This window comes from Oncorhynchus masou, chromosome 29 (genome assembly GCF_036934945.1).
Source record: "Oncorhynchus masou masou isolate Uvic2021 chromosome 29, UVic_Omas_1.1, whole genome shotgun sequence".
NCBI classification, from domain to species: Eukaryota; Metazoa; Chordata; class Actinopteri; order Salmoniformes; family Salmonidae; genus Oncorhynchus; species Oncorhynchus masou.
In genome coordinates, this window is record NC_088240.1 from 22,922,349 (window position 1) to 22,934,713 (window position 12,365).

The 12,365-nt window shown below is 43.8% G+C and overlaps 1 protein-coding gene across 1 annotated transcript in view; it reads left to right on the forward strand.

The window, feature by feature from the left end:
* Window positions 1-12,365, forward strand: part of LOC135519201 (ephrin type-A receptor 6-like) — a 166,548-nt gene that overhangs the window by 68,121 nt on the left and 86,062 nt on the right. The window contains exon 4 of the mRNA XM_064944293.1: window positions 9,779-9,934. Within this exon, the coding sequence (XP_064800365.1) occupies window positions 9,779-9,934 (156 nt within the window). The remainder of the gene's footprint in view (window positions 1-9,778; window positions 9,935-12,365) is intronic.

A 12,365-nucleotide genomic window follows, 5' to 3' on the forward strand; every position in this document is an offset into this window, starting at 1 on the left:
AATAAATAAAAGCTGAAATAAATCCTTCTCTCTACTATTATTCTGACATTTCACATTCTTAAAATAACGTGGTGATCCTAACTGACCTAAGACAGGTAATTTTTACTAGGATTAAATTTCAGGTATTCTGAAACTGAGTTTAAATGTATTTGGCTAAGGTGTATGTAAACATCTGACTTCAACTGTGCCTTTGATGATACAGTGGTACTGTAACAATTAGAGGTCGACCGATTATGATAGGACCAAAAACTGACGATACCGATTAATCGGGCAATTGTTTTAAAAATGTATTTGTAATAATGACAATTACAACAATACTGAAATGAACACTTATTTTAACTTAATATGTTCAATTTGGTTTAAATATGGCAAAAACAAAGTTTTGGAGAAGAAAGTAAAAGTGCAATATGTGCCATGTAAAAAAGCTAATGTTTACGTTCATTGCTCAGAACATGAGAACATATGAAAGCTGGTGGTTCCTTTTAACATGAGACTTCAATATTCCAAGGTAAGAAGTTTAAGGTTGTAGTTAATATAGTATTTATAGGACTATTTCTCTCTATACCACTTTTATTTCATATACGTTTGACTATTGGATGTTCTTATAGGCACTATAGTATTGCCAGTGTAACAGTATAGCTTCCGTCCCTCTCCTCGCCCCTACCGGGGCTCAAACCAGGAACACATCGACAGCCACCCTCGAAGCATCGTTACCCATTGCTCCACAAAATCCGTGGCAGAGCAGGGGGAACAAGTACTCCAAGTCTCAGAGCGAGTGACATTTGAAACGCTATTAGCGCGCACCCCGCTAACTAGCTAGCCATTTCACATCGGTTACACCAGCCTAATCTCGGGAGTTGATATGCTTGAAGCATTGCGAAGAGCAGCTGGCAAAACGCACGAATGTGCTGTTTGAATGAATGCTTTCGAGCCTGCTGCTGCCTACCATCGCTCAGTCAGACGGCTCTATCAAATATCAAATCATAGACTTAATTATAACATAATAACACACAGAAATATGAGCCTTTGGTCATTAATATGGTCGAATCCGGAAAATATCATTTCGAAAACAAAACGTTTATTATTTCAGTGAAATAAGGAACGGTTTTGTATTTTATCTAACGGGTGGCATCCATAAGTTAAAATATTGCTGTTACATTGTACAACCTTCAATGTTATGTCATAATTACGTAAATTCTGGCAAATTAGTTTGTAACGAGCCAGACGGCCCAAACTGTTGCATATACCCTGACTCTGCTTGCAATGAACGCAAGAGAAGTGACACAATTTCACCTGGTTAATATTGCCTGCTAACCTGGATTTCTTTTAGCTAAATATGCAGGTTTAAAAATATATACTTCTGTGTATTGATTTTAAGAAAGGCATTGATGTTTATGGGTAGGTACAGTCGTGCAACGATTGTGCTTTTTTTTGCAAATGCTATTGTGTTAAAACATCCCCCGTTTGGCGAAGTTGGCTGTCTTTGTTAGGAAGAAATAGTCTTCACACAGTTCACAACGAACCAGGCAGCCCAAACTGCTGCATATACCCTGACTCTGTTGCAAGAGAAGTGACACAATTTACCTAGTTAAAAGAAATGTTAGCAAGCAATATTAACTAAATATGCAGGTTTAAAAAATTAGTGGTGTATTGATTTTAAGAAAGGCAAGTTTATGGTTACGTACACGTTGGCGCAACAACAGTCCTTTTTCACAAATGCGCACCGTATCGATTATATCGATAATAATCCCAACCCTCCAGGACATCTCCTCGAAACCGTGCCTGAGAAAGGCACGCAGCATCATCAAGGACCCCACACACCTCAGACACTGTTTTCTCCCTTACCGTCAGGCATGAGATCTGATACCAACAGGCTTAGAGACAGTTTCTATCTACAAGCCATCAGACTGCTGAACACTTAAACTGGACTGACCACTTGCTCTGATTCCCCACACGTTAGCATACATGCACTCACTCATGCACACACCCACACAGACATACAGACGCACACATATACAGTACATTCATGCTACACACACATCACAACTAATACTACCAGACTGTTATTATACTGCTCAGTTTATACACTGCCCCCATCCCCCTCTATCCCAATACAAAGGACTATAAACTGTGTCTTCCTGTATTATACTTATGCTAAAATATTTATTATATTTTACTGAGCTACTTACTTTATGTTCGTATTATTAGATTTTATTATTTTTTATTGTTGTTGCACTGCCGAGAATTAACCTGTAAGTAAGTTCTTTGTTGGATGATTATACCATGCATATCCCTTACATATGACTAATAACATTTGAAACAGAAACACACTGTCTCACTCACTCTCTCACACACAGGCATGTGCACACACACACACACACACACACACACGCACACACACACACACACACACACACAACAAACACAGTAAACAGTTCATGTGGATGCTAAATGCCATGTAGAGATTGAGATCTGGGTTGTAATAGCTGAGATTAGATAAGGAACATCAAGGTGAAGAGGGAGGCTCGGGGAGAAAAACACGGCTCAGAGAGAGATCTCTCAAATGTCAAGATGTAAACACAACAGACGAAGAGCAGAGGAGTGTGAAGAAGGGAGAGGGGGGGGGGGAGAGGAGGAGGACTCAGCCTCATAATCAAAGCTGACATCTTTCAATTCGATTCAAGGGCATTATTGGCATGGGAAACATATGTTAACATTGGGGCGGCAGGTAGCCTAGTGGTTAGAGCGCTGGGCCAATAACCGAAAGGTTGCTTGATCGAATCACCGAGCTGACGATGTAAAAATCTGTCGTTCTACCCCTAAACAAGGCAGGAATACAGTTCCCCGGTAGGTCGTCATTGTAAATAAGAATTTGTTCTTAACTGTCATTCCTAGTTAAATAAGTTTCAATTTTTTATTTTATTATAAATTTGCCAAAGTAAGTGAAGTAATAAACAAAAGTGAAATAAACAGTAAATATTACGCTCTCTCACTCACTATAACACAGAGGAACCCTTTTGCTATCTTAATGAGGATCAATGATCACAGCTTCACTCTAGACGTGTGTCACTGTTTAATGGTATCTGAGAGATAGATCCCTTAGCAGAGCTAAATAACATTTAGTGAGGTGAGGAACTCTGGTGTTGCAAGAGTGGATGTTTGTAATCTCACAGGATAGAACATGTCCCATGGCTGTATCTTATTCCAGGAGAGATGTCACTCCCTTCTACCCTTCTTCCAGACCTGGATGGGGAAAGAGGGATACCTAATTCAGTTGTACAACTGAATGAATTTAACTGAAATGTGTCTTCTGCATTTAACCCAACCCCTCTGAATCAGGGAGGTGCAGGGGGGGCTGCCTGAAATCAACATCCACATCATCGGCGCCTGGGGAACAGTGGGTAAACTGCCTTGCTCATGGGAACAACAGATTTTTACCTTGTCAGCTTGGGGATTCGATCCAGCAACCTTTCGGTTACTGGCCCAATACTCCTACCCGCCAGGCTACCTACCGCCACTATAGGTAACCTTACATGTATGTGGGGAAAGTGTCTGACTTGTCTTGTTGTTGTTATTGTAATGTTAGTGCTGTAACTTAATCAGATAGCTCCTCTATGTCAAACAAGTCAAATGACACTATATAGTCAATATTATCTAATAACACCTAACTGCATCTATATACTGTATAACTGCATTTTGTAGGCTACATTTAGTATATGGGGATGATAGATGATCTAATCTACATAGAGTGGGATGGGAAACGGGATGGCAGTGTAGTAGTAATATGAATGGCATGTATACACACAGCTAAACACAGATAGTGAGACTAGTGGTGTTTACCCTTAGCCCAGAGAAAGGCAATATGGTGGAAGAGTTTTTCATCAGGGAGAGGAGATAACCGCTTTTTGTGGAACAGGATTGAAAAAAAATTCTCCATATCCAACAGTACCACATCTCAGCTCCACAATATCTCATCCTTACCACGTTACACACAGACACCCACACACACACACATAATGCTATCCAGATACATCCCACCTCCACGATATCTCATCCCCTGCCTGCTTCGCCTCACGCTTTCTTTGATTTCAAGAGCTGAACTATTCTGCAACATTTGTTGATGTGGTTCTGCTAGTAAATGCTGCAGAATTGTGCTTCTCTTGGAATCGCTGCTCTTCGCCGCCACGAGAAGTCCACGAGAGATCCATCGCCCATCGAGCTGAGAGCACAAAGATACACACACTTACACACACAAATATACACTCACACTCCCTACACATCTGTTCTGGGCTATGCCTGAGCTCTCATGGTGCTCTGCTCCTCTCTTCTCCTGGACAGTTTTAGTCCAGTGGGTGAAGGACCCGGTCAGTCAGTCCAAGCTGCTGTCTGTGTCTCAGAGCCCAGAGCCCAGCTTCAGAGGTTCTGTAGGTGTATCTGGGGTTGTGTGGTGGATGACATCCAGAGCTCGTTAACCTTGGGAGGCAGAGCTAAATTCAGCCTATCCCCCCAGGCCCCCAGGTTAGGGTATGATCTGTATGTAGAATGCTCCCCCTCTCTGACCAGCACTGTCCAGCACACACACACCATGCACGCAGAAATACTCTCTCTGGCTCTCTACCTCTAGCATCACTCTTTTTCTCTCTCTCTCTCCCTCTCAGAATCAGGGTTGATACGGTGTTTTGTTTTACGTTTGGGTCTAATATAAACAATGTTACCACATCAACCACAGCACAGCCTAGGAAGTCATCTTGTCATGTTGGAAGAAACATTATTAAGACATGTTAACTTGCAGCCATTACTTTATGCTGATAGATGTATTGTATTGGTCCTATTTACACACTCAAAACTCACCACAGTCATGTTAGAATGTACAAGTAATTCACAAAGGTATCAAATGATTAGGCAGTTAATCAAATCCCTCTTGTATGAATGTAGCCGTTGTTTCATTTCCAGAGATCACATTCTATTGAAGTCAGCTGCAAGGTTTTAGTTCTTTGCATTGTTGTTGTTTTTTACCGTTGTTTAATTGGCGAGTCCATTTTAGCAGGAGGTTTTGGTGTGTGTGTGTGTGTGTGTGTGTGTGTGTGTGTGTGTGTGTGTGTGTGTGTGTGTGTGTGTGTGTGTGTGTGTGTGTGTGTGTGTGTGTGTGTGTGTGTGTGTGTGTGTTCATGTGTCTGTGTGTGTGTGTGTGTTCATGTGTGTGTTCATGTGTGTATGCATGTGTGTATGCATGTGTGTCTCATCCCTCAGCTGTGTGTGGTCAGACAGCAGCATCATTAGGTTGACAGTTTAAAACTGCTAGGGGAATAAGTGAGTTGTAGTGTGTGAATCAAGGCCATGTATAAAGCCACGTACTGTACCAGAGGTTAATGGCACAGGCAACCTTGGGCCACTGTAGAGGATATCACTCATCATATTGATACTGCAGCCGTGTGTGTGTTGACGGGAGGGGTTCTGCAGTGTGTGTGTGTGTGTGTGTGTGTGTGTGTGTGTGTGTGTGTGTGTGTGTGTGTGTGTGTGTGTGTGTGTGTGTGTGTGTGTGTGTGTGTGTGTGTGTGTGTGTGTGTGTGTGTGTGTGTGTGCGTGCGTGCGTGCGTGCGTGCGTGTGTGTGTGTGTCATTGTCCTGTCCTAATTGCTCACATTTGATCTAAGTGGGTGTTGTTTCAGGGCTTCTTGCTCTCCTCTAGGTTCATTTATCAGGGAGAAATGGAGAGACTCCATCTACAACTCAAGACTCTCTGTGCTTCAAGGTGAAGCCCTCAGAAGGCTCAGTGTTACTCTGTTAAATCGATGAGCCCCAGAAGTGGAATTCTCCTCTGAGGATGGAGTGTGTGTGAGGGTTTCCGTCAACGTGTCGGCATACATTTGACCAACAACATTTTAATTTACCGGACTTTTGAGAAATCTGCCGGACCCATATGCATTGGGTGGGTAACCTGATTAAGGAGTCCACCCACGGGGCTCAGAATGACAGAAATTATATTTAGATTATGGTAATTAATATGAACAAAACATGCAAGTCCAATATGCAACGATGTGCAGTCCTTCTTACCCAATTCTGATGTGCACTTTGAACTTGTTAGAATCATTGTCCACATTTCCTTTTCCTCATCCAATCTGATAAGTAACGAACAGCAAAATCACTAGCCTATGTCAATCGACTATCACCCATAGTAGAATAGTAGAAAAACGTACCTTTTCTATTGGTCAGCTTGTCGAGAAAGAAATAGCCTATTCCAAACAGATTCCGGTACAGTTGTAGGAAGATAGATCCCGATTTCATTCAACCCACAGGCCGAGGTTACATCAAGAAACGTTAAAAAGCAATAAGGCTGATGGAACAGATCAGAAGGTTTAGTTTAAAATGTTGATAAACTATTATTTCTTCACATTATAAGCGCAGCAATGTTCACAAGGCAGTAGGCTAGGTGCAAATGTTCGTTCCATAATGCAATTAGCGAGAAAACACCCTTGTCAAAATGCTCGCACATGCAAGCTTTTCATGTGACAGAGATGAAAATATCCGTAGGAAATTTAGGAAGAGAGGAGATGTAAATAGGCTACTTTGAAGCAAGGTAAGACATGCCTCATAATATGTATTAAAACGTTCAGCTTTCAAACAATTACATATATGTTTTGAAAATGCATAGCCTACTGCCTCCAGCTCATTGCACAGTGTGACACGCTGATGAAGCCTTCCCTTGCTGTTTGATATGATGCTGCAGCAGCTCTCGGGTGTCTGACACGTTTTCTGCTCCAAGGCTCTGTATCTGTATGCTGTAGGCATGTGATAAATAAGATACATAACCAATATACTGTACACACAAACACACATTTAATTAAATGAACCTACAGACCGATAAGCATGACCAGTCAGACGTATTCCCTTCGACTGGTATTTCCATCAATAAATAGGCTAAAAAGCATTATTTCGCAATGGGATTTTTTTTTCTCCTCCGGGACAATTGGCCGGCGCCAATTTTATTTATCAGCTTTTCAAATTTTTTATAGGCCAAAAGCTGGCTATTACCGCCTAACGGAAACCCTGGTGCGTGTGGCTGTGTGTATTCATGCGTGTGTGTGTGTGTGTGTGTGTGTGTGTGTGTGTGTGCATGCGTGTGTGTGGTACCATCGGTTAAAGGCTGAGAGGGATTTGAAAGGCCATTTGTCCCTGAGGCAGACAGGCTTTAGGAGCAGACTGCAGGGAGAGGGAGAGAGGGAGCGAGAGGGGGGAGGGAGCGAGAGATGGGGAGGGAGAGAGGGAGATGGAGAGCAAGGGAGTTTAGGAGAAGAAAGGAAGAGGAGAATAGAGGGAGTTTTTTTCTCTTCACTGCTTTCAATATAGTTCATTTTCCTCATCGTTCTGGATATAAATCAGTAGAGATTAATATCATAAGGTCAACAGATTGTATTTGCAGTCTAAGCCATTGTCCTTTCACTGTGTCTAACAGTCCATTTGATACCATCTCGCTTTCTCTTTTGTCCATTTGCTGATGTTAAAGCACAATTTTAAACTAGATTTAGTGGGAGGAACTGTCATTGTCTGTTATCCTGCCATAAATAATCATATCTCTGTGTCTGTTGTCCTGCCATATATAACCATATACCATGTGTCTGTTGTCCTGCCATATATAACCATATACGTGTGTCTGTTGTCCTGCCATATATATCCATATCTCTGTGTCTGTTGTCCTGCCATATATAACCATAAATATGTGTCTGTTGTCCTGCCATATATATCCATATCTCTGTGTCTGTTGTCCTGCCATATATAACCATATACCATGTGTCTGTTGTCCTGCCATATATAACCATATACCATGTGTCTGTTGTCCTGCCATATATAACCATATACGTGTGTCTGTTGTCCTGCCATATATATCCATATCTCTGTGTCTGTTGTCCTGCCATATATATCCATATCTCTGTGTCTGTAGTCCTGCCATATATATCCATATACGTGTGTCTGTTGTCCTGCCATATATAACCATATACCATGTGTCTGTTGTCCTGCCATATATAACCATATACATGTGTCTGTTGTCCTGCCATATATATCCATATCTCTGTGTCTGTTGTCCTGCCATATATAACCATATACATGTGTCTGTTGTCCTGCCATATATATCCATATACATGTGTCTGTTGTCCTGCCATATATATCCATATACGTGTGTCTGTTATCCTGCCATATATATCCATATACATGTGTCTGTTGTCCTGCCATATATAACCATAAATATGTGTCTGTTGTCCTGCCATATATAACCATATACATGTGTCTGTTGTCCTGCCATATATAACCATATACATGTGTCTGTTGTCCTGCCATATATATCCATTTACTTGTGTCTGTTGTCCTGCCATATATAACCATATACCATGTGTCTGTTGTCCTGCCATATATAACCATATACATGTGTCTGTTGTCCTGCCATATATAACCATATACATGTGTCTGTTGTCCTGCCATATATAACCATATCTCTGTGTCTGTTGTCCTGCCATATATAACCATATACATGTGTCTGTTGTCCTGCCATATATAACCATATCTCTGTGTCTGTTGTCCTGCCATATATAACCATATACATGTGACTGTTATCCTGCCATATATAACCATATCTCTGTGACTGTTGTCCTGCCATATATAACCATAAATATGTGTCTGTAGTCCTGCCATATATATCCATTTACTTGTGTCTGTTGTCCTGCCATATATAACCATATACCATGTGTCTGCTGTCCTGCCATATATAACCATATACATGTGTCTGTTGTCCTGCCATATATAATCCTGTCTCTGTGTCTGTTGTCCTGCCATATATAACCATATCTCTGTGTCTGTTGTCCTGCCATATATAACCATTTACTTGTGTCTGTTGTCCTGCCATATATAACCATATACATGTGTCTGTAGTCCTGCCATATATATCCATTTACTTGTGTCTGTTGTCCTGCCATATATAACCATATACCATGTGTCTGTTGTCCTGCCATATATATCCATTTACTTGTGTCTGTTGTCCTGCCATATATAACCATATACATGTGTCTGTTGTCCTGCCATATATAACCATATACATGTGTCTGTAGTCCTGCCATATATATCCATTTACTTGTGTCTGTTGTCCTGCCATATATAACCATATACCATGTGTCTGTTGTCCTGCCATATATAACCATATACATGTGTCTGTTGTCCTGCCATATATAACCATATACCATGTGTCTGCTGTCCTGCCATATATAACCATATACATGTGTCTGTTGTCCTGCCATATATATCCATATACGTGTGTCTGTTGTCCTGCCATATATAACCATATACATGTGACTGTTGTCCTGCCATATATAACCATATACCATGTGTCTGTTGTCCTGCCATATATAACCATATACATGTGTCTGTTGTCCTGCCATATATATCCATATACGTGTGTCTGTTGTCCTGCCATATATAATCCTGTCTCTGTGTCTGTTATCCTGCCATATATAACCATATACATGTGACTGTTGTCCTGCCATATATAACCATATACCATGTGTCTGTTGTCCTGCCATATATAACCATTTACTTGTGTCTGTTATCCTGCCATATATAACCATATACATGTGTCTGTTATCCTGCCATATATAACCATATACATGTGTCTGTTGTCCTGCCATATATAACCATATACATGTGTCTGTTGTCCTGCCATATATAACCATATACATGTGTCTGTTGTCCTGCCATATATAACCATATATCCCTCTGTCTCTCTCTCTCTGCAGCGTGTCGACCAGGCTTCTACAAGGCGTTTGCGGGGAACATCAAGTGTTCCAAGTGTCCCCCTCACAGTTTCAGCTATGGAGAGGGGGCTGCTGTCTGCCACTGTGAGAAGGCTTTCTACAGAGCTGAGAGAGACCCACCCACTATGGCCTGCACACGTCAGTATCATCAATCAATTAATCAGTCAATCAATCAGGCAATCTCGTTATTGTCTAAGCAGCACTCAATACACTCAGATAGAGTACAGTACAGGTCTGTAGTGGTATATACTCAGGAACAAAGACAGTGAGAGAAAGAGATGGGGGTAAAGAGAGCTAGAGTGAAAGGGAGAGAGAGAGAAAGAGATGGGGGGTAAAGAGAGCTAGAGTGAGAGGGAGAGAGAGAGAAAGAGATGGGGGTAAAGAGAGCTAGAGTGAGAGGGAGAGAGAGAAAAAGAGATGGGGGGTAAAGAGAGCTAAAGTGAGAGTGAGAGAGAGAGAGAAAGAGATGGGGGTAAAGAGAGCTAGAGTGAGAGGGAGAGAGAGAGAAAGAGATGGGGGTAAAGAGAGCTAGAGTGAGAGGGAGAGAGAGAGAAAGAGATGGGGGTAAAGAGAGCTAGAGTGAGAGGGAGAGAGAAAGAAAGAGATGGGGGGTAAAGAGAGCTAAAGTGAGAGGGAGAGAGAGAAAGAAATGGGGTAAAGAGAGCTAGAGTGAGAGGGAGAGAGAGAGAAAGAGATGGGGGTAAAGAGAGCTAAAGTGAGAGGGAGAGAGAGAGAAAGAGAAGGGGGTAAAGAGAGCTAGAGGGAGAGGGAGAGAGAGAGAAAGAGATGGGGGTAAAGAGAGCTAGAGGGAGAGAGAGAAAGAGATGGGGGGTAAAGAGAGCTAGAGTGAGAAGGAGAGAGAGAGAAAGAGATGGGGGTAAAGAGAGCTAAAGTGAGAGGGAGAGAGAGAAAGAGATGGGGGTAATGAGAGCTAGAGTGAGAGGGAGAGAGAGAGAAAGAGACAGGTACAGCAGAGAGAGGAAGAGAGAGAGAAAGAGATGGGTGGTAAAGAGAGCTAAAGTGAGAGGGAGAGAGAGAGAAAGAGATGGGGGTAAAGAGAGCTAGAGTGAGAGGGAGAGAGAGAGAAAGAGATGGGGGTAAAGAGAGCTAGAGTGAGAGAGAGAAAGAGATGGGGGGTAAAGAGAGCTAGAGTGAGAGGGAGAGAGAGAAAGAGATGGGGGGTAAAGAGAGCTAGAGGGAGAGAGAGAGGAAGAGATGGGGGTAAAGAGAGCTAGAGTGAGAGGGAGAGAGAGAGAAAGAGATGGGGGGTAAAGAGAGCTAAAGTGAGAGGGAGAGAGAGAGAACGAGATGGGGGGTAAAGAGAGCTAGAGTGAGAGGGAGAGAGAGAGAAAGAGATGGGGGTAAAGAGAGCTAGAGTGAGAGGGAGAGAGAGAGAAAGAGACAGGTACAGCAGAGAGAGGAAGAGAGAGAGTAGAGAGCTGATAGAGATCTGTTGAGTAGAGAATGGGGGCTGATTGATGGGCACTGGGACACAGCTTGCCTCTTAGACAGAGAAAATAGAGGGAGATAGCACAGATAGGACAGGAAGCCAACGGACAGATGCTGACAGAGGAGGAGGAGGTGGAAAAGGAGGTGCTCCCTTCATCTGTCCTGAGAGAGAAACACTAAGCAGGACTGATGAGAGAGAGAGAGAGAGCTTGAGAGACAGGTTTATTCATGGAGAGGGTTTGGCTGGAGGGGAGGACAGTGAAGGGGGAAAGAAGGAGGGGGAATGAGTTAAGGAGAGGGGAGCAGGAGGGGGAGTCGGGGGGACAAGAGAGAGGGATGGAGGGAAGGTAGAGAGCAGATGAGAAGGATGAGGGGGGGCAGGAAAGAGGGAATGGGAGTGGGGAAGGGCAGGAGAGGGGAAGGTAGAATGACAGGAGAGGGGAAGGTAGAAGGACAGGAGAGGGGGATGGGGGGCAGGAGAGGGGGATGGAGGGCAGGAGAGGGGAAGGTAGAAGAACAGGAGAGGGGAAGGTAGAAGGACAGGAGAGGGGGATGGAGGGCAGGAGAGGGGGATGGAGGGCAGGAGAGGGGAAGGTAGAAGGACAGGAGAGGGGGATGGAGGACAGGAGAGGGGGATGGAGGGAAGGAGAGGGGATGGAGGACAGGAGAGGGGGATGGAGGACAGGAGAGGGGGATGGAGGGCAGGAGAGGGGGATGGAGGACAGGAGAGGGGAAGGTAGAAGGACAGGAGAGGGGGATGGAGGGCAGGAGAGGGGAAGGTAGAAGGACAGGAGTGGGGGATGGAGGGCAGGAGGGGGGATGGAGGACAGGAGATGGGGATGGAGGACAGGAGAGGGGGATGGAGGGCAGGAGAGGGGGATGGAGGACAGGAGAGGGGGATGGAGAGCAGGAGAGGGGGATGGAGGGCAGGGAGAGGGGAAGGTAGAAGGACAGGAGAGGGGGATGGAGGGCAGGAGAGGGGAAGGTAGAAGGACAGGAGTGGGGGATGGAGGGCAGGAGAGGGGGATGGAGGACAGGAGAGGGGGATGGAGGACAGGAGAGGGGGATGGAGGGCAGGAGAGGGGGATGGAGGACAGGAGAGGGGGATGGAGGGCAGGAG